Below are 27,075 nucleotides of genomic sequence, written 5' to 3' on the forward strand. Positions count from 1 at the left end.
CAAACGTCCTGCTCTTTGATGTGCTGAGGACAGAGACTAAATTTATTCAACAAAGAAAAAACACAGCAGGGCTCAGGTTACCGGCACAGTGTGAACAGAAATATATATACAGTTTTCAGCTACAATAATTTACCCATTGGATACTACAGATGGTGGTGGGATTCAAACCTAGGTCTTTTGGGCGCGAGGCCTCGGCTCTAACCACGCCACCTGGCAGCCCTTTAGAGAATGACTGGGGAACTGTTCTCCTGCCTGTTGGCCCACCCGTACAACAAAGTTTAAGAAATAGACACACACACACACACACACACACACACACACACACACACACACACACACACAGACAGAGGCTGAAGCTGCTTGTTCCGAGCGGGGTCGCGGCAAGCCGGAGCCTAACCCAGCAACACAGGGCGCAAGGTTGGAGGGGACAGGACACACCCTGGGCAGGACGCCAGTCCATCACAAGGCACCCCATGCGGGACTCAAACCCCAGACCCGCCAGAGACTAGAATCCGGCCAAACCTGCTGCACCACCGCACCCCCCGAAAGAAATACAAGAAGTGAAAACATACCAAGGACTTCAGTTCCCTTTACACTTTGCTCACATTTCTGGTCTGTTTGGGAAATATTTAACACTGAGCGGTAGGAGGCAACAGAATGCAGTGTGATTAATAACTTTCAGCAGTGAAATCTCTGCCTCGTTGAGGTACAGATTAACCTTGTCAGTATTCCAGTTGCTGAGCTATAACTAAAACCCTTAAAATGCTGAGGCTGGTAACAGCAGTCTTCTGCAAGAACGAAAAAGGGAAATGGTTTATACATGTTGCACGTTAGGAACGTACACACTTTGTACAGTATATGTAATTTAAGAAATGTACAATATACTCTGTCAGTAGAATAAGGGGTGTAGATCATAATCACTGATATGTATTTATATCAAGTTTGTTTTAATATAACATTTAAATTTTAACATGTAATACGAGAAAAATGACCATCCCCGTTAGGGTTCACATACTCTGATGCAGCCCTGTATATACAGGTGGTCAGGATATGCTTTGTTTTTTTGTCCCAGGGTGAGACGGCGCTGGACCTGGCTAAGCAGAGGAAGAACGCCTGGATGATCAACCATCTGCAGGAGGCACGACAGGCCAAGGGCTACGACAGCCCCTCCTACCTGAAGAGGCTCAAGGCCGACAAGGTGTGTGATGGCTCTGAGAAACAACCAGACGACGCCACGCAATGCGTGCTTATCGTCCCTAGAGCGCGATTTTTCTTCATGAAAACTTCAGTGTGACAGGAAGGGATGTGGACATTGAGCCAAAAATTGCCAGTCTGTATCTCAGGCGACATCCTTTCATTGTACCACTGGGAAATTGTTCTTGAACTGCATAATATCTGTAGTTATTTAGTTATGCCTTTGGACCCATAGGTCACAGGTTTGAATCTCACGTCCATCTGTAGTACCCTCGAGCAAGGTATTTACCCTAAAGCTCCAGTGAAATTACCCAGCTGTATAAATGGCTAAATAATTGTAGGTAGCTTAATGTTGTAAGTCGTTTTGTCGAAAAGTATCAGCTAAATGAATAAATGTAAATAATATACATAAAATGAACACACACACACACACACACATTTTCAGAACCGCTTGTCCCATACGGGGTCACGGGGGACCGGAGCCTAACCCGGCAACTCAGGGCGTAAGGCTGGAGGGGGAGGGGACACACCCAGGACGGGACGCCAGTCCGTCGCAAGGCACCCCAAGCGGGACTCGAACCCCAGACCCACCGAAGAGCAGGACTGTGGTCCAACCCACTGCGCCACCGCACCCCTATACATAAAATACATGTATAAAATTGTAGGCTGTATTTTTTTTTTTTTTCCCCCCCAGTAATATTGTCAGCTAAGCAAGTAGAAAGAATTAAAATCAAGGAATACCACTTGGCTGGCCATGGGAGCGTGTTCTCAGCAGGGGGCGTATGACTTCTGCCGTGCATGATTCTGATGGTTGCCCGTGGAAACAAACAGAATGTGTTCCTCACATTTCTCAGCCCCTGGTCTGGTTTTGCTGGCATGCTGCCTCTGAAACTGTACTTTCTTTGTCTGTGAGGAATAAGAGGCTGAAGGCGCAGCAGACACTTTGCCAGGAGATGACTGCTAGCGTGCTGGCATGCCTGATGCAGGTTCTCCGTTTACAGTTCCGTGCTCTGGTTCTGGAAGTCTCAGACCTGTCCAAGCCACGTACTTCTCTGTCTCTCCTTCATGTAGATGTGCTTCTGCTGTTGACTTTTCGATGATGAATCTCTAACATTACTTTAGGACCACAGTGCTGGATGAAACGATGTATACGAGTCATCCTTCAGTCAGTGGCTCTGGTTTCACATTTACGTATTTAGCTGCTGCTTTCCTCCAGAGTGATTTACATTGATTTACCCATTTATACAGCTGGGTAATTTTTACTTTATCAGTTCAAGATAAATGCCTTGTTCAAGGGTGCTACAGCAGGAGGTGGGATTCGAACCTGGATCCTTCAAGTGCAAGGCAACAGTTTGAACCGGTACCACCACCACTTTTCATGCCACCGTCGTCACAATGGATGCAGAGCAGTGTGATGGATGTTGTTGTGCTCACAGTGAGACATTCCTGGGTTATGAACACTATGAAGAACGCAGTGTTAACCATCCTTTTCTAATTAAACTTTACTGTGTGAATCAAAAGGTTCCTTGTATTTTAAACTGGGGAATGTCTCTCGGTACTACTTATCTAATTTCACGAGAAATTTTACCGTTTTTACTATTAATACTATTATAATGGGGTTTTGTACAACAAAAAGCACTATCATGCCTTAAGAAAAAAGCATATAAAACTGTATTTTTATTTTCATACAACAACATTATAATTCAGTGCAACAGCACAGTTGGAGCCTCAACCCAATAATGTTTAATTGTTAGTAGTGTAAATCTATTTTTTCAGTTCAAACCCAATTAATGTACTTCATAGTTCATACTTGCTGTCACTTTGACAATCTCAACCAAATGCAAATTGAACATTTGTTAGTGGAGTTTCACAGCACCTCTTAGGCTCATTTCCATGTGCTTTGCAGAGAGAAAGACACGGGCAGTGATCTTATTAATTTTATCTCTTTGTATCAAGCATCCATGAGCTAAATCATGAAAATATCTCAGTCCAGTGTGTACTCTTTCGCACACCCTATGCTCCCTGGATAGACTCTGAACTTGAATTGGACTAGTAGTTATGAATGAATGAATGAAAATGTGATATAAAAAGACAAGGTAGGAATAATATTTGTCGTTACAAATATTTTAAAATTTGATCTTGTCATTTCTATTTGTAAAACAACTGGGGACTTTTTTTTGGTAGTTAAATTATTTTTATGTGACTTGTTTTTGTCCCGAAACCGTTTTTTTTTTTTTTAAAAAAAAAAACCTGCTCACAAGAGGAATTCAGCTAATGAAACAAATTAACCCCGTTATGTGAGGAATGGATGTACTTCAGTTGGTGTTTATCTGCCATTTACCTTTGCTGTGGGGAGTCATTTCCTCACCTCCCTCTTTCTGTGTGCCCCCCCTCAGGACTTTCGGCAGAAGGTGATGCTGGGGACACCCTTCCTGGTTATCTGGCTGGTGGGCTTCATCGCCGACCTGGACATCGACTCCTGGCTCATCAAAGGCCTCATGTATGGAGCTGTGTGGATCGCAGTACAGTTCCTCTCAAAGTACGTTTCTGTTGCTCATCCCCTCCCCCCGGAGCCCAGCATGGATGCTGCCTTGGAAAAAACTCCAAAGCAATTTTAATTCTTTAGAGCAATCCAATATGATGTCAGCAGAATGAACGTGTCATCAAAAACCTACAAAAACTGAGACTGTCAAACAGCGTGAACCAAGAACCGTGTAGAATCTGTTCTGAACTTTACGGCTGAATTCGTGCTGTTTTTGAAGCAAAATAGGGCCCCATCTGGTAGTAGCGAGGCGTACCCTGTAAAGTGGCTAGTGAGAGTATAATAGCGCGGGTTGTGTTGTAGTAAAATCTGAGTAAATGCAGCTTCTGTTCCATGGCGTCACTAATGGAACATGGTTAGGAGTTACAGGAAAGTATAGTTTGTGCCAGTAGCTCTGTTTTATATTTGCTTCTTCTCCAGGTCCTTCTTTGACCATTCCATGCACAGCGCCCTCCCCCTGGGCATTTACCTGGCCACCAAGTTCTGGATGTACATCACCTGGTTCTTCTGGTTCTGGAATGATATCCTTTTTCTCCTCCCTCACCCATCCAGGTCTGTTGCAGGTGTGAGCGTTGTCTTGATGCTATGAATCTTGACACGTGTTCCTGAGTCTCCTAACGTAGAGGTCTTTTATTAACCTAGAAGTAACGTTATAGTTATTTTTTGGCTGTTTCCTTCCATTGGATCCTCAGCAAGTGGGTCAAAGGGATGTCAGTCAAGCTGTTCTCTAGTCCAACCTACTGAGCAAACAGAAGGGCTACAGCTTCACCATCTGTTTTCTTCATCTTACCCAGTACTTTGAAAAGAAAAATTGACCACCCTGATTCATACATCCAAAAGTAATCCTCTTATATCACTTTATTTTACTGTTGGTTTGAATTTCTTTTATTATTTGTTGAATTTGCTGTTTTCTGCCACCTTTTACAAACTTAGTATGTGATACAAAAACAAGTCTGAGTCCTACAGCTTCTAACCTGTACACCTTCTCCTATTTTAGTTGTGTTCCACACTGTTTAAGGCCATCTAGAGGAATGTTGTGTAAGATTATTGTATTGCATTGTATTTACTGAGGACCCAATATCTGAAAAGGAATGGTATCAGCTGTTTCTTTCATGGAAGGGTGTCATTTGTACAGCAATGATTAAGGGAATTTATACAGTTCACGGTAGCTTGTGAATCCTTTCCAAGGCCTACTTCAGAATGCGGTAGAACAACCATTTTTGTTGTACAAGCCACTGAAAGAAGTGGATTTTTACCCTGGAGCCATTAGCCAGATATCACACCCTTGAATCTCCAGAAAGTCAGGGTCTGCTTTGAAAATTTGCAGGGATCTCAAAACTGGGCGTGACAGAGGAAGTCAAGCAGGACGACATTTACCAGTGCATGACCAATTAAGAAGGTAGGTGGGTGTAAATGTACGAGGACATGGTACAGCGACTACGTAGGTATGAGCCTGATGTCTGCAGGTTGAGGGCAACCAGAGTTAGTCATGAATTTAAAACAAGTGAGAAATTTCCTAGGCTTTGTTCAGTGTACCACAGGGACTAAAAGCAGTAGAGCCATGGCCTCCACAGCATCTCACGAATTAAGTACTCTCGAGGTACCGAATTGAAAGTCCGTAGGGTCTCACTTATGGCTCTTTCATTGAGCAGTAAACTCGCTCTGGCCCTCAGAACTGCTGAATTCCTTCAGTCATTCAAGAAGAGTTTCAGAATGCATCTCTTTCAATCTACTTCTGTCCTGACCTCCCAGGAGTTCATAATTTTTCATCACACCATCTGTCATGATCCCCTTTGTATTTCCTATCGCACACAATTCTATAGGCAGCTACTCATGTAATGTGTGGTAAAAACTGTAGTATCGAGCAGACTGACTGTGATTTGGACTATCATACGACTCTTCGACTGATGATAAATGCACTCTGAGTTATGCGTCACTTTGGAGAAGCATCTTCTAAATGAGTAAATTTAAGTTTATGACACTCCCAATGGGCTACTATAGCCCCATTTACACTCCTCTTGCCTTTTGAGAGCCACACTTTCCTGCTAGTACCAACACATTTATTTATTTCTTATTTAAAGGCTTCACTTCAGTGCCTCTATGACTCCTTTTGTTTGACAGGGAGAGGCTTATGTGGAATATTTCCCTCTAGCTGTTGCTTTCAGGGCGTGTTTTGACCTGCTTTAGGCAAGGATGTGTGTGTTCACTCTGCTTTTTAATCTGTTTCCTGTGGCACTATGTGTTATGTACATTGGATGTGTACCATCTGAGGTTCAGGAAGGGTACTAGAATATGAAAGGTCTCAATTTGACATGCAGGTACTCCGAAGGACCACTGTGTGTAGGAGATGCTGGTGGTATGGCTTGAATTCAGTCGTATTTTATATCATTTTGAATCATTTTGAACTTGTGGCATCTTCGAGCCTTCCTGGTGATGTGTGAACCTTCGTAGAAGAACATGTTCAACAGCTCAGTGCAGAGTTGACCCACATCACTCAGTTCCTGTGTCCTCAACCAGACCGACTCCTTGACTGAAGCAGCTGCAAAGAAAAAGGCAAATTATCCCGATGTTCTGGTCCACCACTGCAGACATCGCTCAGACAATTCGAGATCATCTGACGGCTCTTCCCTTGACAGCCTGGCCCTGAACCTCAGCCACTGTCATTGGAATAACCTGGTGTGTAAAAGTGGTTGTGGTAAGTTGGGACAAAACAAAGTAAAAATTGTCCAAAACTTATGATCGGGAAGGTTGCTTTTTTCTTCAGTCGAAAATAACCTAATACTGTATTAAGTGAATCATAAGGACATATAAAAAATATGTTGCATTTTCACTTTCATTTGTAAATTTGTCTTCCGCTTCTTTTCATCTCCAGCAGAAAATTCATTTTTTCGCTTGCCAGACATTTAAAATAAAAAATAGCTTCAAGGGAAACGTTTTGTAAACAAAATTCAATTACTGCTAGACAGAAACCACTGCATGAGACCCAAACAATAAGAGATATGGTGACTCGTGGCAGTACGGTGGAGTTGTCATAATTTACAAATGTCCTAAGTTGAAGACTACCTGTAATGGCGTTCTACATGCTAGGGTAACCTCTAGGAAAGGCCATTCGCTCTTCTGTAAATCCTAGCGGTCAAACCCTACTTGGAGCTGTCTGTAGCATCAACGGGATTTGTCATTCTGGTCATTTGGAAAACAGTGGATCTAACGGGACAGTAAAAATGTCAGGAAGGTTCAGTTAAAACAGTGAAATGAGCATTTAAAGAAGGTGATGTTTGATATTTCCCACCCCATGTTGGACACCAACAGTTTCCCATATTCCTTCCCGTCATTAATATCTTTGAATCATCTTTGTCTAAGTAAGTGGTTGTAATCTGACCATTGCGCAACCAAACTGTGAGGTTGAGAGTTCGCAAGATGGACTGAGTCATCGCTGAGCAGCTTGAACCCTAGCACTTGGTTTGTATCAAGACTGTAATGTTTGAGTCTTTGTGAATTTTATCTCAAGTGTTCTGTTTCTTCGGCAATATGGTTTGTTTCAGGATTCTGCCTAATGCTGCTGTAAGGGCCAGTAAATCTGAAAGTTAACTGTGTAACTGCACACTGCCTGTTTTTCACCCTTTATCTTGTCTTTCGACACCCCCCCCCCCCCTCCTTAGTTATTTACCATAAATATTCGCTGCACGGTTTTGAGTCAGTTTGTATCTTCAGCGGTTGATTGCTGTTATAGAATAGGCTTCAATTCAAGTAATGTTCTAAACAAGGTGTCCCAATAAAATGTAAACTTTTCTGAGCCCATTACGTGCAACCCTGTGTGATAAAACTTTCGTGTCACTGGCCATTCACTTTTTTTGTTGGGAATTGCAAACGTGAGCACAGGTTCATAAATGGGACTTGAGGTTCAGGTGATGCCAGTATGTTCCCCATTAGAGTTTTTCTTCGTGAAGGATCATCACGTTGCAAAGAAATGGGCGATCGCCTACAAGGACAGTGGAAGCACTTTGTATTTCTTCGCTCTTGTTCCTCAACTTCTGCACACAGTTTGGGATTTGAAGTCTCTCTCTAACTTGATTTGTTTGTAACTCCAAAGTCACTTTTATGACAAAGTCGCAATCAAAGAAAACTGGTTAAAACATGCGTCCCTTCACTTATTAATGAGTTGGTTCTGGAAAAACCCTCAGACTAAGCTATAATCTATTAAAAAAAAAACACTTCCATCGTCCACTATCGGTCACCTCTTTTCATTGCCCTGTCCTGGAAACAATTGGTACGAGGCAGGGATGGAGTGGAATGCCATTAAATATGAGTTTAACACTTTTATTATTTTGTATTTGCTTCAGACGTCATTAAAATTGAAACTAATTTAAAATAACTGAAAATAATTTTGCATTGTTATCCCAAACCCCATTAATGCCAGTTGTTGGCTGATTGATCCCATAAACATGTGCAGGGTTACCCATCTTGTTGTTGATTACCGGTGCCCACGAACGCCAGATTTGAGCAGTAAACACCGTGGAAGCGAGTTGAATGAGGGAGAGTCCACGTTCCCATTTCTGTTCTGTGGGAGCGCATTTTACTGTGTGCTTATGGTTGGATGTAGAAACTCAGGTCATTTTTGCATCTAACAGAAATGCTAAAAATACAACAGCGGAGAAAATGCGATTAAAAGCGATTAATTCCCAATGAAATTTTAGTGTCGTCTAATATTTGTCGCTCTGATGTTTGTAACACGAGAACCTTGTGTATTTTGTATCAGTAAGGGTTTCCTCTTGTTGCTGTGCCTCCCGGAACATCTGGAAGTTACTCCGCAGACATTCAAGTGACAGTGGGATTTACATAACATTTCAGTCTTGAAATATGCATCATCTTTAATGTGTGCCTCAGTGATGTCACCGTTTCCATTAAGGCCGGAACTGAGCCGGGAAACATGCGGTGTGTATATTTTGTAATCTAAACATGCCACCGGTTTTGTGTCATGCGAGGGTGTTTGGTAACCTCTAGGGAGAGGTCCAGAGAGATCTCTGCGGTCAAGCTGTGGGTGAAGTCACACTCGGGCACGGAGCCGGCGGCAGAGGTTGCAATCCAACGCACCCTCGGGGTTTATGACGCCCGAGGGAAAAAGACTTCCCTACGTGGGCTTCAGTTCTTCGACAAGCTGGGAAAGAGATGACGGGCGGTCTGAACGTTCCCCCTGCATCTGCATCACACTCCACAACGTTTTGTTCTCTACTTTACGTAGAGCAGATAAGGGGCAGCAAGTGGCGTAGCGGTTAGAGCTACTGCCTTACGCCCGAAGGCCTACCTTCCGCTGTAGTGCCCTCACCTGATCAAGATCCTTACCTTGAATTGATGGTTTGTTACCCAGCTGTGTAAGTGGGTAAAATCAGTGTGTTACTATAAGAAAGCCTAAATGCATTAGTGTAAATCCTTTCCGTTTTAGGAGATATTTGTGTTGCCTGTGAGACGTGCGGCTTCCCTGTGGCACGGCTCTTTGACGTAGGCACGCTGTGCTGAAGATGTGTGGGAGATATTTACTTCTCCAGAGGTTTTTGTGATGCCTCTTTTCTATTTCCTGTCTTTCTTATCCTCTTTCAAAGCAAACGTATAGTCCTTAACTCGCCACACATCTCCCGCTGGTCACCATCCATATCCCCTTCCTGCTTAACAGCGTAGCCCTGTTTTACAACTTTGGCAAGTCCTGGAAATCGGACCCTGGGATCATCAAAGCTTCTGAGGAACAGAAGAAAAAGGTAAAGTCACAGTGTGCTCAGGACAGATTCCTCAGTATTCAGGGACTGGACTGACACTGGAACTATTGTCCTGTTTTAGTAATTGTTGTAACGTCTTGCACTGTTTGCACAAGTCTTGCGCACGTGCACTTGATGTACTGTTGTACCTGGTTGAAATGACAAAGCCTCTCTTGACTCAACTGCTGTCAGGGTGAGAGGCACCGTTTTTGTTCGCTGTTGGAGGTCAGCTGATGGGTTTGTGAAATTAGTCACCTTCTGATTTCCATCTGGCCTCCTCAGCAATCACTGCAGCCCTTTGTTTTGCCAGCATCTTTTAATTTGAAGTTTGGAACAGTAAAATAATCTTCTGGTCGCACTACTTATAGAAATCTATTTCAGGAGGGCCATGTTCATGTGTTTCACTCCTTAATGCCCTTTATTTGTAAGCGCAGAATAGTCTCGTTGTTCAGTAATGCGTGTTAAGGGACGTATGCGTCCCACCCTGGTCACCGGAATGGTTAGAGCCGCTCTTTGCTTTGATGCCCAGCAAAAACTTTTTTCTTTGTTGCCATGGAAACAATTGGTGGGTAGCTCCCAGCCTGTCGATGCTCCGCAATGTAACTGGTTTTAAATTAGAGTATCAGTAAAGTATTTATTTTGAATATGGTTAGTCGCCATTAGTGCATTTATTTGTTTATGTATGTGTGTTACCTTAATATAAGGTTTTTTAATGCAGTTTCCCCACAGGTCTGTGACAGTAATCTGCCTCACCGCTCCTCTTCTTTCTCTTTACAGACAATAGTTGAACTGGCAGAAACAGGAAATCTTGACCTCAGCATCTTCTGCAGCACATGTTTGGTAAGGAAGTCTATTTTAAAACAAATTTTATTGTCCCCGGCTTATTATTTCTGAAATTAAAGCACAGAAATATCAGTGATTTTCTATTTAACAGACAAAAGTGAATCAGAAAAGTATTATAACGGTACCGAGTACTAAAGCCGCATTGTGTAATTTGTGCCGTAGATACGGAAGCCTGTGAGGTCCAAACACTGCGCCGTATGCAACCGCTGCATTGCCAAGTTTGACCACCACTGTCCATGGGTGGGCAACTGCGTGGGTATGTGTGTCATCCACAGTAAACTTAGGTGGCAAGAACCAAAGTTGTTTTCCCTGGGTGGGGGAAAAAAAAAAGTTTAATCATAACTCTCGAATTACAGGTTTAAACAGCAGCACATGGCACGGTTTAAGAATACCTCCCTCCCATAATCTATTTCCACATGGGCAAGAGGTCAAATGGCTGGAGTGATTTGATCAACACAGAACTGTGTTAGTGTCTGCACCGTGGGGATGAGTAAAAGGCCTGGGCGTCCATGCGCAATCTCTGCGCTCCCAGTTCCTCAAAGACAGGTGATGTGAGGGAATGGGTGTGGAGGATGGGTGCACACGGCCTTCTCTTCAAGGGCTCCACTCAGAAATGATCTCCAGGCTCTATAAAGTAAATAAAACACTTAAGAGACAAGGAAGAGTAGAAACCCAGCATGCTCGGCACCACCTGAGCCCTGCTGCAGAGCACTGGAGAAATTATATTCGGCATGGTGGCTTGTACCATGAGGGTAAAAGGTGCCCTGTTGTTTTACTCCAGTGTCACCGCTGGCAGAGAGAAACCGACAGCAGTGTTTCAGGAGGTGTCTGTTGGTCGAGGTGGGGTTTTGAATAAACTGAGTTGAAGAGAAGGAGAAAAAACACTGTTCCATTTACGATACTTTACTGATTCTTTTTTTTTTAAAATAGTATTTTACTCAGTCTTTGTTTATAACCAGTGTTCATGGAAAACTTCTGTGTAAATCTGTGTATGTGTCTAAGTTTTGTTTGCTGTTAAAGTGACATCATACTATAGGTAATTATATGTAAGATGCAAAAAGAAAAAAAAGTTCTTCTGATAACTTAGCTTCGCATTAATATAGTTATTTATTCGTTTAGCTGATGCTTCTTTCCAAAGCAACTTATAATGTTAAATTACATACGCTGATTTACCTATTTATACCGCTGGATAATTTTGATTCAGGACAAGGACTGTGCTCAAGGGTTCTGGAGCAGGAGGGGGAACTTTGATCCTTTGAGTTTAAGGTAGCAGGTCTAACCACTACGCCACCTGCTGCTCTCCATGTAGTTACAAGGGGCCTGCCGAATGTGCCCCTGCTCTTCCACTTGCTCTGTCCCTCAGTGAATAGCTGTGACGAGCGCTTGTGGATGAGATACAACTCCATTCTCTCTATTTTGCAAATTACAGGAAGTGGGAATCATCGCTACTTCATAGGATATTTGTTCTTCCTGCTCTGCATGATATGCTGGATGATCTATGGCTGCATCTGCTGTAAGTTAAGACTGTTTGCATTTTCCACCAGCGTTTCCTACATATAGGAGATGTACAGTAGAGTGCCATTTTCTTCCTTTCTTTGTCGTGTATTCCACACCCCCAAGGTGTCCAGTTACTCAAGGTTGGGGCACTCTGTTCCTGTAGTCCTCCCTTGATGATTTTGACAAGTGTGTCACCTTGTACCCAGACTGGAGGATCCATTGTGCCACAACTTACACCAAGGATGGACTCTGGACGTACATCACGCAGATAGCCACGTGTTCGCCCTGGATGTTCTGGATGTTCCTCAACAGCATCTTCCACTTCACGTGGGTCGCCGTGCTCATCATGTGCCAGATGTACCAGGTCAGTTGCCCAACTGAGTCATCAACTGGACTTACTTCTAACTTATTACTCACTGAACATAAACACAAGGTGATGGTGGAACTCTCCATTTTTATGTTGTAGAAAAAAAAGTGTAAGGATATTCTTTACACATGTACTTCATACAAACTTTAATAATTCTGTAGATCAGTGGAATGCCTAAATTCTGACTTACAGAAGTTTTGTAATTTTGAAACTTAAATAACATTTGCCACTTATATGTGGTAGTTCCTTTTATGAAACTCAAAAACCCTTGTACTTTTAAATTTACTTACACTCATTACTGTGTCGTATACACGGGCTCTTCACCTTGAAAACAGTTGCGATCATAAATGTGTTCCTAACTCAATTTTCTTGTTAATCCATGGACACTTTTATCACTATCAATAAAAGCTTAGTAATACAGACATGCTGTTAGCTTGCCGGTCAGGTTCTGTAAACACTTCAGATAAAGCTAAAATAATTAAAAAAATGCTCTGCAACACTACTTTCTATTTTCTTAAAACAACATTATAGTTAAAAATTACTTTTAAAACATCTCTACAAGCTCTTTTTCAGTCCCATTTCATCCCATGAGTCTGTCCAGTGTTTGTTAGTTTTCTGCCACTTTCAGCTTTGTGTATCTACGAAATCAATAAAAGCTTCACGATGCACAGTAGATGTCTATCAGTTTAGTTACATGGTAGATTTGTAAATCTTGTTCTTACGCAATATTTTTGTATGTGTTGCTGTAGTTTGCTTTCAGGATTTATGAAGTTTGATTCTAATTTTAAAGTCTTGGGTATAGCTAGAAAAAAAAATATTTTGTAAGGGTTTTAATATTTTTGTTAACCTACCGTTGTTGACCATTTGATCTCACAAACATGTTCAGTGTTTGTCCTCTTGTTATTGATCACCAACCCTCAGGAACACCAGGCATGAACCATAAACAGTGTAGAAGTGAGACGAACGTAGGTGGTTCTGCACTCTTATTTTTTAAGGATGTGTTTTATTGTCAACAACTGGTACGGAAATGGGGGCGCGGTGGCGCAGTGGGTTGGACCGCAGTCCTGCTCTCCGGTGAGTCTGGGGTTCGAGTCCCGCTTGGGGTGCCTTGCGACGGACTGGCGTCCCGTCCTGGGTGTGTCTCCTCCCCCTCCGGCCTTATGCCCTGTGTTGCCGGGTAGGCTCCGGTTCCCCGTGACCCTGTATGGGACAAGCGGTTCTGAAACTGTGTGTGTGTGTGTGTGTGTGGTACAGAAATGCTGGCTGCTTTCACTCCGCAGCAAACATAAATTATAGACAATGAAGAAAATACAGCTGAAAATTACAAATAAACAAACTGGAAAAATCTGTAAACATCTAACTTCAGTGTTGAACACGAGGAGCTAGCGTACTTGGAACTTTTTGTACAACTTCAATATTTCATTAATGATTCATGACGTCCCCTTTGTGCTGAGGTGTACAACAGAGCGAAACGTGTTTAAAACCAACCTTTAAAACCGACATCTTCAGTATTCAGACACCTTAAGAGTGCCTTGGTAACCTTTTGGAAATTGGTGATGTCGCTTTTTGTGCTCTCCTCCTTCAGATCGCTTGCCTTGGCGTGACCACGAACGAGAGGATGAATGCCAGGAGATACAAGCACTTTAAAGTTACAACAACATCCATCGAGAGCCCATTCAAGTGAGTAGAGTCATGAATAGATGATGTCATGTCAGAGCAACACCTTCTTAACATGAGTCACAGCACCCAAGCATAGTGTAATGAGAATGTGTAGATGTGGAGAATGTAAGTAGTCATTCACCCTTCTCCCTGTATCTTGAAATATCTGCATAGGTGTGGTTGGTAGCGCACTGCTTAGAACCATTTCTTTTATCTCAAAGAAGGGGGTTCAAATCCCCAGTACCACAGTAGTGCCCTTGAGCAAGGTACTTGCCCTGAATTGCTCCAGTAAAAATGACCAAAGTGCATAAGTGGGTAAATTATTATAAGGATCTCAACATTTTAAGTCATTCTGGAGAAAAGTATAAGCAAAAATGGGGAGTCTAATAGCATCATAGCATATTCATCGTTGTTGTTGCTCCTCCTGTCTTTCCCAGCCACGGGTGTGTCCGAAATCTCATTGACTTCTTCGAGTACCGCTGCTGCGGCCTGATGCGGCCGGTGGTAGTGGACTGGACAACGCAGTACACAATCGAGTATGACCAGACATCCGGCTCGGGCTACCAGCTGGTGTAAGCGGTTCGTGGCAGCCCCCCTGTCCGCCCCGTCCCCTGGGCGCTCTCGGGGGCACCTGCCTGGATCATCTCCCTTTGCTGAGACTGAAATCCGCCAGGACTAGCATACGGTTACAGGTCGCCATGACGCAGCCACCCCCAGACCTGGTGTGAGAAGAACCATCCCCTAGTGAGCCCCCCCAGCACCTATTCTCCCTGACGTGGACAGTGTCTAACTGCCGGGTATGTCAGGGGAGTGGACAGATGAGGAGGAAGAGGAAGAGAAAAACGATTTGTCCTCCATATAGGAGTCATACATTGCAAGACATGCAATATGTTTCAATGCGGTTTTTGTTCCCTTTATGTTTTTTCTTTCATCCTCAGTGTCACTTTATTTCTGATTTAGTTGTTTACATTACTTCCTCTTTTTTATGAGTATTCAAACTTGGTTTACACTTGAAACTTGTTCCGTTTGCTGTTCCTGCTGATTCATAAAACCCCCAAAGTCCCGCTGACCCTGAGGCATTGGAATTTGAGAAAATGTGACATCAAACCTACAGAGACATATGTAGAGTGTTAGGAATCAAGGCAATTGTGATTAGAGTTTATTGTGACATAATGATGAGGGGAGTGGGAGTTACATCTCACATTCATATAATTAGACAAGTATTTATTTTTGAAGACTATACAAGTGAAATGACAGTATGATTAATAATGAAATAATTAATGAAAAGTTCAGTTGTAGCAGCTGTAGAATATATCCTTCCTAAATATGTGTGACCTGGTCTGTGTAAAAATATTGTATAAACTAAGGTTTATGTACAGGCAGATTATTATTATTATTATTAAAGGGTGTGATCACTGTAAGGGCTGGGTCCTCCAGAATATATATAAAGCAGTTAAAAAATACATGAAACAGGCTGTACTGCAAAGAAAAGTTTGTATTTGTGGCATTTTAATAAAGTAACAAATCGGTGTTTAGGAAGAATGTAAAGATTTAAGAACTGTGACAGGAGGTTACTTTGAGTGCAGTGGAAACTATATCCCACACTGGCATAATAACTCATATTTATTTTATATTTAAGAATTATTTCGATACATTTTAAATCATGGTATCTTTAGTAACTGAAAAGTTCTATTATTAAAAGTCGTTGAATACATATTTATGAAATATGTGACCAGGTCCATAGAAAAATATAGCTAAAACTAAACACAAATCACTGTTGACCAATGATACATGTTTGTCGATGTTAGTTCATTTCATTTTGAAATACATGATCACTTCTTGGTTGTGTAAGGACTCGGAAATGAATTTGAAAGAGGATGCTAAAGTGGGGGATTTTATGGAACGGTTAAAGGCAGTGAAGTATTGTTAATTCCGTTTGTTGTGTTTAGACAGTTGTCATTTTCAAGTTGTTTACTTTCTTAACATATTGCACTGATTAGATTTTCGTCGCAAAAGAAGTCTGCTGATTTCCCGGCTTCCGAGGAACACTTTCATGTTTACAGGAGAGGGCCACAGCCCCACACTAATTCAAAGGGTGGTGACCACAAATGTTTGTCTCTTTTTTCCATACAGGAAGACTAAGCAGTAGCAACAGATTCAAACACATGTAAAGACTGTCTTTCTGTATATAAATGATCTAGTTTGTTCTTTTTACGTGTGAATTTTGTCAGCATTCAGTTATAAGCTGCTTGTTTCATTTCCATCAGATTGCTCCCCCACAGACAAATAATAATAATAATAATAATACAGTTGTAAACACTAGCTTTTAGTGATGTCCCACACAGCTGTTTATAGGCATTTTAATGTGCATGTGTGATGCTTTAAAACCGGGCTGTTCCCTTACTGTTGCTCATACTGACTTAGCTGGCCATACACTCATCGTCTCTATCATAGCCAAAGGGAGCCATGTGTGTGTAAATAGTCAATGTTGAGTATTTGCGATACCTTAACCATTTTTTTTTTTTTTTTTAAAAAAAAAAAACCCCAGTGTGTGTGTCATCGGAGGCACAGCTGGCCTCTCTCAGTGCCGGTAACCACCTTTCCAGGTATATTGTATGAAAAGTTCCATATCAGGGGTCAAATGCTACCTTTTTAAATTTATGCGTATGGCATAATTATTACTCCAGGGTGTGCTTTACAGCTCTGAACGTGATATATAGTAAGATATGTGAAATTAGGAGAGCGGGCTTTTTATAGTTTTCTTTTTGTGTGCGTGCGTGCGTGCGCGTGCACCTTCCCCGTGTCTGGCTTGCCTCTGTTGTTCCGAATGGTACGGCATCACTGGGCACCAACAACACGACCAGGTCCTGTCGCCAGCCCTTGACACGGCCCCCTCAGCGCTGTGCTTGCTGGTACTTGTTTTGTTGAGGGCGAAAGTCGGTTCTAATTCAATGTTCTTTTTAAAAAAGGCATGTGACCGTCAGTAACGACGCAAAAGCATGCCAGCCCATGTGGAAAAGCACATGAAAATACTGCAGATCTCATCTTTTACAGTGCCTCTTCACCCACTTATTGGTCATTACCTTAACTTCATATTGGGCATGATAACATTTTAATGGCTTTAATAATAAAAGACTTTGTTTAAATGTGAAAATATATGAGATCACAGTGTGCTTTGTTTTACTTTTTATTGAAAGATGATTTTACGATGTTCTTTCTATTGGGTAGCCAGGAAGGACCTTATGGCACATCCTTGGAATCATTATAGCATGTATATAATGCTACAGCCCTAGAATAAAATATTGCCTATAAATGTGACCTTGAAGCCTCACCATAAAAATCCCCCCACCTTACTGTGGTGGGCTATATTCACAGACATTGCAAAGTTGGTATGGACTCTACCTGTCAGTTGTGCTTTTTTCATGGATGGATAGGTAGAGAGAAGGCTGATCAAATGGACAGTATTTAAGCAAGACTTACTGTCCACATCTCTCTTAATATCCTGTGAAAGTATCTGTGTGTAGTCCAAGCTCAAAAGTAATGTTTTCAATCCCTGATTGTGTCCCACTCTGCCAATCTTTTGAGAATCCCTAGGTAAAACAAAGAAAAATGGGCATATTGTACCATAAATCAGTGTGTGATTCTATCTTATTAATTTCTTCATCTCGGTGACGTTGTTGCTGTGATCTGCTGAAAAAGACAACAGAAAGCAAGGGGTGTCTAATTGCAGTGTCCAACTTCATTCTTGAGGGTTGTGTCTGCAGGTCTTCCAGCATCCTCCCTTAATTACTTTTTGGCATTTTTTCCCCCATCAAAAGCAAACATTTGATTTTTTTTTTTTTTTCTTCCTTTCATCTTTTTGCTGGGTTTCAGGAAGTAATCAGTTCCAATCCCATTTTATTGGGAAAAAAGGCAGAGGTAGAAATGGCAAAGGAAAAGAAAATTATACCTTTAAAAGGAGAGAGGTAGAAGTGAAACCCAGGAAACCCACAGCACAAACTAAACCAAAAACCCCATATAGTACAAAGGATCCTGCTTTTTTCATTAAAATTCACTGACATCAAGTGAAGGAGTGCCCTGGGTGCAGACCTATTCTGTTCTTCATCCACAAGTGATCTCAGAATCCTTTTAAATACAAAATACCATTTCAAAAATGATATCTAAAGCAGTTACAGCATAATTACACAAACACAGTATAATACATTTGTGCATAACTAATTAAGTAAACATGGTTATTAGGCAAGAGGACTGTCTCTGTCTCTAGCTCACCTTAGACAAGCTTCATAGGGTTTAGTGTCCAATTGTCCAAACTTTTGACATAAAATGATGTAATGGATAGATGAAAGGAGGCTGAAATAAAAACACCAGAAGTGGCTGCCACCTTTATAAAAATTTAGGCAAAATATTACAAAAACCAGTCTTTCTTGGTGGCACAAAAACAACATGGACTGAACTCGAGTTTAGGTAACCCTGGTGTATTTGGCTTACTGCATTGGTACTTTACCACACCTCCAGCAGTTCCAAAAAAAAAAGTCAAACAGGGTCACCTTCCTCAATCCATTAGTTCCAAAATGTCCACACTGAAGCATTTAAAGTTTCAAATGAATCACAAATCCATTCTGTGCCCTTATGCTTATTTATTCCCTTGTACTGGTAAGGGCATTCTGAAAACATTCAGGATTATGGACTTCATATTCATCCCAGATATGAATGCAGCAGTACAGATTGTTCAAACATGTATTTCTTTTAAACCTTTATTAAATTGCAATATGAAATGAAAAAGACAGCCTAGATTTTGTGCAGCAGTCCCACAGCAGAGAAGGAATAATCCATTCCTGAACTATATTCCACAGTATAAAAATGAAAATCAGGGACAACATATTTAATTAGAAATAATCAGATGGTTTCATGATCTTGATTTAAAAAAAATGCATTATTGATCATGTATATTGTTAGTAAAAAATATATCTTTAAATTTTCCTTTAGTGAAAAAATGGCATATTGGTCTCAAAAAAATTGAAAAATAAACAGGGTTTTTCCACTGATGTAAGGTCCTGTTCATTTCTGAGATAGGTGTTCCTTTACCTAATGTTTACTGTATGATAGTCGCCATCATTCACACAGAATAATTTTGGTATTCACATCAAGTCGTCAATTACCAATATTTTGGGGTGTGAGAATTAAAATATTGATGGCCTTGGTGCAGTATTGAGTCAGTTTTGGAGAAACACAAAACTTTCAGCCCTTGGGTCCTGTTCTGTGTGGACACTGCCGGAATGTGCCTTCACTGGGCGTGGACTAGAGCTCCGGCACCTTGACCGTAACCAAAGCCCTTCGGCCCAAAGTTCTTAGCATAACAAGCTACAAAGGAAAACAGAATTGTTACTTAAGACTAACAGACCCATATACATACTATATTTTACTAAACAGGCAAAAATTATGACACAATGTAAATACCTATAGGCAGAAAGATTTATAGCATTGTTGTCTGATGTGTTCACTTTCCAAACTTAGTAGTTTATGCCATCGCTCATGATTTTTCACGTAAATGTCGACCACTTTTGCCACAGTCAAGAAACCCTGCTGTGTATGTACATCATTTACAGATTACTAGAGGGGGCACACTGACAAAAATCGTCAAAGTACGTGTGCATTTACGCTCATTTACATAACTGATCCTATTCCCCTTAGCAACTTAAAATTATTTACCCATTTTTACAGCTAGGTAATTCTTCATTCTAACAATTACCTATAAGTACCTTTCTTAAGGGTGCAACAGCAGAAGGTGGGATCTGAACCTGGAATGAGTGCAAGGCAGCAGCTGTAACTATGCCACCCTGGCCAAATTCCTAGATTTAGCACTGAATTTCTGTACTGATACTGTCTTACTATGCCCACATCAAGTATATATTCTCTATGTCGATAAATTCTCTGCCGTACTTCTGCTACGGGCAGCTAATTTAAGCACACAAATGCACAACTTCAGTGAGCTACCACAGAGTAAACAAGTTCCACCCATGGAGAAATGCTCTCAAGTGGATCTGGAAATTTCAGACCACAATTGCCCCGTGAGACATGTGCAACTGTTTAAGCGCGTTTGGAACGACTTGAGCCTATGGAGACGTGAGATCCTCAGGCTCGCTGCCCTTTCCAAAGGACCTTGCTGCGGGATGCTGACAAGGAGCCTCTCTGTGCTTGAACAAGTGCCTGGAAACACAGCCACTCCAGCCTGTGGTATCTATTTCTGTCTCAATCTTTTGTTTACTGGCAGACAATGCAGATGTAAATGGCTTAATAGCTTATGCACTTTCATAAAATACAACAGAGACATCAGTACTGACTTGGTTCTGGTTAGATGTTATTAACTAGCTAGGCTGCACTTCAGGGTAAGGTCCCTATTTTGTGCTTTACAAGACCAATACGCAAAAACAGGTTTGAGCAGTTCCTTGGCTGTTACCAGAACGTCGTCAGTTGTTGGCACAAGTCCTGGGAATCTCACCTTTACAGTAGATTTCTCCTTCCTTCTCCGTCTGGGTGGTGGATTCCAAGCTCTTCCCACATTTGGCACACCGGAAGCAGTTCTTGTGCCACGGCTTTGTGTGGGACAAGAGTATATCATGGTTAATTGATTGCTTATGATCAGTAAATTGTAGGATCAGAAAATAGAATGAAGGCTTGTAGCCATACTGGACTTTCCATTCTTCATCATATTCCCTGTTCTCCTCACCTTGCCCGCTCCCACGATCTTCTCAGCAGCATAGACGGATTCTCCACAGCGTGCACACTTCTCGGATCCCCCAAACTTCTGAGCGAACCTGGATGGGTTGGGGTTCGTTGTGGGCCGATGGCCATGGTTCCTGCAAAAATAGTACAAACTTAACCACTTTCACACTTGCCAAGAACTCCCAGCAGGTCTCTGGTCTTACGAAGTGCTTGTGCTGGTTCTCTTCTCCCCCAGTTCTCCAGAGACCTAAATGAATCACATTGTTTTGCAGATTACTGGGGTGGAAATTATTGAGAAGATTGGTGGTCTTCGTAGCTCGGGTTGTTGATTGAGGTGTTCAGCAGTTCGCCGAGCTTGGCATTTAGATTGCAAACGTTTCATCACCGGTCGAGGTGACTTCATCAATCCGCGCACTGATGATGTCACCTCGACCGGTGATGAAACGTTTGCAATCTAAATGCCAAGCTCGGCGAACTGCTGAACACCTCAAGATTACTGGGGTGTTCAGGAGCCCAATTTAAATAGTGAGCCCTTTCATAATTGCCATCACCTGACTTTAGGTCCCATTGGGTCCCAGTAAACAGGCCTTGGATGGTGTTATCTCCCACCCTGAGAGCTGTGCAACCTGCACATCTTTACCCCGTGTTCGACAATCCTAAGGGGCATATTAAGGTCTGCGTAAAGCACTCTAAATCACAGTAATACTGTCAGTATTCAAACAGGCTCACATGATTTTGGGGCAGAAAATGCTCAACATCCAATCAAAATCAGGCCAAAACCAACCCAGTGTCCAATAAAGAGTACCAGACGTTTTCCATGTGAAATGAAAGTATGAAAGATGAGTGAATGAACAAAAATTGTATTTATCCCAAAAAGAAACGGCACGTGGCTGCAGCACTGTGCATACAAGAATGTGCAGACAGAAAAAATAAAAGGAAAGAAAATGGATAAAAGGAACAGTTTGGTGACAGACAGACTGGAATTACACTAGAAGTGAAAAAATAGATAAGGCCATTAAGAAAAAAGGCAATTAAAGTATCATAGAGAAAGTTCAGAAGATCAGGTTTGCTGTGCCACAAACTCGGGACAAATGAGAAAACTTGATTTCTGAATAAATTACCAGCATCTTTGTTTTCTTGTTTATTAACCTTTCGTGCAACTGACAGAAAGTTCAAGCCATGGACAAAGTGGTAGATCTAACACTTTAAGTTTAATTCCCCTCCCCCAGCTTCTTCTGTAGGGCGTTCCTTATTTCTCAAAGCAGGAGGTAGCAATCCTAGTGTGGGGTACCCTGTGGGTGTGGGGTCCCAGTGGGTCAAAAAGGTTCAACTAGCCAAAGATCGGCCTTTCTGAATGGGCAGGTTTGAATTTTCTCACAGTAACTAACACTTACTCCTCTGGTTTGATGCCCAGCCGCTCTCCTCGGTCCATGTTCAGGGTCCCGGCCCCCTGGCCATAGCCATAACCCTTGGGCCCATATTTCTTCCCATAGCAGGACTTGCAGTAGATCTCCTTGTCATGAATGGCCAAAGTAGTGCTGTCGAGACCCTTCCTGCAGACCACTGCAAATAGAGATAGCATTGTGAGGTGCAATAAAACCTCACAATGGAATATGGTAACTTTTCATTACAGCTCTGTTAAACGAATGATACTGTTATTTTGTTGTTTTGTACATATGTAGCTATGTGTTTTTACTGCAGCAATTCAAGATACCATAGCAACAGAGTACTACTGGGGCTTTGACTGGCAATCTTCTGTCAGTCTGTCATTTTTTCTTCAGAAAAACAGGAAAGTACAGAAAATCTGTAGAAGATTTACAGCATAAAATGGATTAAGACCATTGACTGGGTCAAACTAAGATGTTGTTGCAAGTATAAAAAAGTAGTCCATCCTGGAGCCATATTGTCTTTTCTTGTCAAAATCAAGCTGCTGAGCATGTGTGACAGTGGTTGCAGGCATGGTAGACTTAGGGTAGATTCCCCAATGACATCGTCACTCACACCCCAATTTGGATGGCTGCCTCCATTTTTCACAGCCCACCGGCTTAAGTAGCCCATTGCAAACCATGCTCAAGAGAAACATGCGGCGACACATTTCAAACACAGGGACACAGCCTTCCAACTTCACTTTTGACTGATGACTTCCTATTACACATGAACCAGAGAATTGAATATACAGTAAAAAAAAAAAAGATAAAGAGAACACTTAGCTGTTTAATCTAACAATAGCCAAAGGGTTGATTCTGACTCTCACATGATGTCCATCTCTCACGAGGTTTTCTCAAGGTACGACTAGAGTATCTTGTACAACAGAGAAGTACATCTTTAAAGAATGATACACAAATTAAGAATCGGATTAAATTAGATACTGTTATATTATGTACTACTGTAACTAGCAACACTGATTTTAGCTATATGCTCCTGTTTCCATTCATGACACAGGGACCGTTATGGCACAAAGAGCACGTGTTTTTTTGGCAGGATGCATCTTCCTCTACAGTCTCCTGTGGCTAGGATGCAAAAATTTCTTAAAAAAATTCAGTGCTAAGCTGTCTGAAAACGTTCCTGACTCAACTAGGTGACATTTCTCAGAAAGCAGAAAGAGCGGCCTTCATTGACTATAGCAACACAGCTGCTATTGTGCCCAAGCACATGTCTCCGAGTCCCCCACCGCCTGCCCAGTGTCCTCCTCCCAATACTCACTGCAGAGGAAGCAGCACTTGTGGAAGCTCTTGCCATCACACTGGACTTCCTCGGCATGATATACCGTCCCCTGGCAGGCACCACACTTGTTCCCCCCTCCCCAGTTTGGCATGTCAGCGCTGCAAGAAGGAGAGAGAGAGAAATCCGGTGCTAGGGGTCGTAACAAAGAGGAGGAAACTGAAGTCCTTCCTGTCTCTGAGTGCAGGTAGCCAGTCAGAGAGCATTACATATAGTGTAACAGTATTGCTATGGCTTAAACCAAGGCAGTCCAACATGCAGTCCACATATGTGTTTGTGTGTGTGTGTGTGTATATGGCATGGACCACACCCATATATGTATAGCACATTAAAAAAAACATATATAGTGCATACATATAACACTCATAAATAATTAGCACACATATATTCAATTTCTATCAAATTTCCTTTCTTTCTTCCTACAATGACAATACAGTTGAACTGAGCTGAATATACTTACCACAAATATTTGGTATACTCCAATATACTCAATTCTGCCAAACTGTGGGAAAATACAATTATGGTTATACACACTTGAACACACACTGCACCTAAATAAAATACAGTTAAATATTTTTTTATTCAGTTGAACCATTTAAGATTACTTTCTATGATTTTTAGTATGAATTTTTTCCCTCAGGCCAGTTCATCATAGTAGTGATTGTGGTCCTTGCTGAAAAATAGTTGGAATCTCCTCATCTAAACTGTAGTCTGTCCAGCTAATATATGTTGCATCTTTCAACAGCTTCTTTCCAAGACCCACTCCAAAGTAAAATAATAAGAAAATAATAATGTATTATTGTTGTTGTTATTATTATTATTGTTATTATTATTATATCAACCTCTGTCCAAGACAGATAGATAGATAGCTAGATAGATAGATAGATAGATAGATAGATAGATAGATAGATGCAGTGGGAGTGAGATCTGAAGAGTGGACCTTCCAATTCTATAAAGATGGAAGAGTCCCATCGGCCTTCCAGGATGAGGCAGGGACACAATGCCATGGTGTTGCACTTACTCAACAAACTCAGGTTTTGGGGAATAAGTTTCACCACGTGTTACTGAGGCTCAGACTCAGAGTCATTAAATATTTAGTCCCAGAGTTAGCAATGTTCAAGTTCAGATTTTCGAAAAAATATACACCTTAGGCATCCTGTCCTGGGTGTATCCCCTCCCCCTCCAGCCTTACGCCCTGTGTTGCCAGGTTAGGCTCTGGCTCCCCGTGACCGCAAATGGGACAAGCGGTTCAGAAAATGTGCGTGTGTGTGTGTGTATACACCTTAGGTTTATTTACTTTTAATTGTTATTTTGTCTCTTGTCTGCTCTTGGAAATTTGGTTGTTGCGGACTGAATGTCACCTGCATTTCTGTTTAACTGTATCCGAGACTTTTACCTGACATATCCAATGAATAAATGGAGGTGCCTCTCTATTATTACACTTTTACAAATTATATGGATAATAAAGTAACCTGGAAATGGCAGATTCTGACAAATATGGCACACGTTGTTAAAAGTTAATAGAAGAAAATGAACAATAAATGAAAAGTCTGGTTATGGACGGGAGCACACCCTGCGTAGGTGCAGCGGCTGACGAGAAAGGAATAAATGAAGTCTGACAGAATTGTTAAACTCCAACCAACCAACATTATAGTTTTATGGAAGGTTTTTTTGTTGTTTGTCTTTTTCTTTTTTTTTTTTTACAAAATCAAGTCTTATGAAAACTTGAGGACCTCTCTGCGTTATTAAGCACTTTGGCACCGATTTCTAGTTCGAATCCCTTGTACCCTGATAACACCACATGACCGAAGCTAAACCCAGTAGTTTCAGCAGCCAAAATACTCCACTGCTTTCTCACTTAAAACAAGTCAGTGTTTGAAACATTAATTTTTCACGTCAGAAAAAATACCCTCATACCCACACGGCGCCCTTGTGTGGTGTTTTCACAGTTCTTTACGCATAAATTTGCGTCAGGGTTTTAACTGGGATCGAGAGCGGATTCAGAAAGAAGTGACGCCACGTCAGGTCACACTTGACTTGACCCATTCTCGGGTAATTGTTAACGTACATTCCTTTTTCGGAGTACTTCTAGCCATTACGGGTAATTCCTTCGCGAAATGTTTACAAATCGAGATTAAGATGAATTTACAATGGAACGTCACGAACACACACACACACGCAAGTGTGAAGCTCTTCGCTTCAGAAGCCGCCCGCTCCGCTCGTGGCCGGAGGAATTTGGATGTTTCCAGAACGTAAGAGAACAGCGTGTACAGTGTTTTTAAAACGATATAGCGTATAAAACGTTTTCAGCAGGGAAACGTAATTCGTAAATCATGTCGACTTAGTCAAAAAACATCCAGTATAAAACAAGAAGCTATTTTTACTTTGTTTTGATATATGCACGAGAATATATTATGACGAAAGGGTTTTTACATAACAAACCAAGGCCAGAACTTCAGTGCATGATTCAACACAAATTTGATAGAAATCACGTATATAGTTTTTAAAAAGCTGGAATTTACTCCGTTTACACAGTCATTACATGTTTTCTCACTGACTGTGCTATGTATGTGGTTTGTAGAAAACATCATACCTGCAAAACTGGAAAAACAAATAATTCTAGATCGGGGAAAAAATAGAAATAAGAGAGACATGCACACACACACACATTCGCACAACACCATGAAGCCAAAACTTCACCAGTTCCTCAGCCTTCTTCCACCCTCAACCACAGCATAAAGATCCCTAAACCAGAAGAAATGGATAATCCCTGTTTTATAACTGTCTAAACTGAATATTTCACGAGAGAAAGTTCTTACTTTGTGTGTAGCTGAAGCAGTTGGGTTTCAGACGCCGGCTCACAGCAGAATGCCAGGAGTTACCCTGTGGGTCATATTTCAGGAGGGTTGGTTGGAGGAGGAAGGTCTCAGGTCTGCAGAGTCCACCCAGATGGAGTCACAGGGCTGCCTTCTGCCCGGATTACATAATACTTGCAGTTTGGCAGCCTGATCACACACCCAGGTTGAGAGTTTTGCTTCATCAAAACAATGCCCTTCTCAGGATGATCATTGTGCCATGTGTTCCGCTCACCTTCTGTTCTGTTCATTTGGCAGATGCTTTTCTCCAAAGCTATGCACATCTCAGAATGAAACAATAATAGCAGCTGAAGTGTAGGGAAGTCTGAGGGACGTGTGAAGGACCGGAGACAGACGATGTATGGCCGTGAGGTGGGGAATAGACAGATAGAGGAAATTCCAAGTCAGGTCCAGCTTTTCATTCAAGCGTACGGGTTTTGCAGTTCATCTGAAAGTTAGAAAATTGTAATAACCTAAGCCTCCTAAAGAATGTGAGGTTTTTTTGTTTAAAGAATTTATATTCTGATTTTTCACCTTTATATGACATGATAGTTGTACTTGAATTGTCTATTCAATTGTTGGGTGATACACATACACACACTCACACACCATATATACACAGAGCAGGGCATATGATGGGACACAGCCTGGATGGGAAACCATGCCATTGCTAAGTAATCACATGCAGTCCCTCGCACAGGAATATAGAGTCTTTTACATTCATCACTTTACCTGAGATACATATGAGATCTCATTAAAGAAGCAACACATTTTTGTGTAGTTGTGACACAGTGATATATTTCCCATACTTTTTGCCCAGTGCTCATTTGTTCCGCTCTGTCTACTTCACTTACTGTTTAGTATTCTTTTTTCAATTCAATAAGAATTTATGGAGATAACACATTTTAAGTCACTTTAACACTGTTT

The 27,075-nt window shown here is 41.6% G+C and overlaps 2 protein-coding genes across 2 annotated transcripts in view; one reads left to right on the forward strand and one right to left on the reverse strand.

Annotated features, from left to right (window-relative positions):
- Positions 1-16,945, forward strand: part of zdhhc17 (zDHHC palmitoyltransferase 17) — a 35,601-nt gene extending 18,656 nt beyond the window's left edge. The window contains exons 8-17 of the mRNA XM_018756096.1: positions 1,073-1,198; positions 3,591-3,733; positions 4,157-4,257; positions 9,362-9,486; positions 10,261-10,323; positions 10,489-10,582; positions 11,756-11,839; positions 12,030-12,187; positions 13,776-13,870; positions 14,287-16,945. Of these exons, the coding sequence (XP_018611612.1) occupies positions 1,073-1,198; positions 3,591-3,733; positions 4,157-4,257; positions 9,362-9,486; positions 10,261-10,323; positions 10,489-10,582; positions 11,756-11,839; positions 12,030-12,187; positions 13,776-13,870; positions 14,287-14,425 (1,128 nt within the window). The 3' untranslated portion in view covers positions 14,426-16,945. The remainder of the gene's footprint in view (positions 1-1,072; positions 1,199-3,590; positions 3,734-4,156; positions 4,258-9,361; positions 9,487-10,260; positions 10,324-10,488; positions 10,583-11,755; positions 11,840-12,029; positions 12,188-13,775; positions 13,871-14,286) is intronic.
- Positions 16,946-18,374: 1,429 nt separating this feature from the next.
- On the reverse strand, positions 18,375-26,193 carry LOC108936562 (cysteine and glycine-rich protein 2). Its single transcript, XM_018756003.2, has 7 exons — positions 26,113-26,193; positions 23,754-23,795; positions 23,276-23,394; positions 21,967-22,135; positions 20,577-20,706; positions 20,349-20,442; positions 18,375-19,210 (listed from the first exon to the last, which is right to left on the reverse strand). Exons 3-7 carry the CDS (start codon positions 23,385-23,387, stop codon positions 19,134-19,136), a joined length of 582 nt encoding a protein of 193 aa, XP_018611519.1. The 5' UTR covers positions 23,388-23,394; positions 23,754-23,795; positions 26,113-26,193; the 3' UTR covers positions 18,375-19,133.
- Between the last annotated feature and the right edge of the window lie 882 nt (positions 26,194-27,075).

The sequence above is a fragment of the Scleropages formosus genome, chromosome 24 (assembly GCF_900964775.1).
Source record: "Scleropages formosus chromosome 24, fSclFor1.1, whole genome shotgun sequence".
Taxonomy (NCBI): Eukaryota; Metazoa; Chordata; class Actinopteri; order Osteoglossiformes; family Osteoglossidae; genus Scleropages; species Scleropages formosus.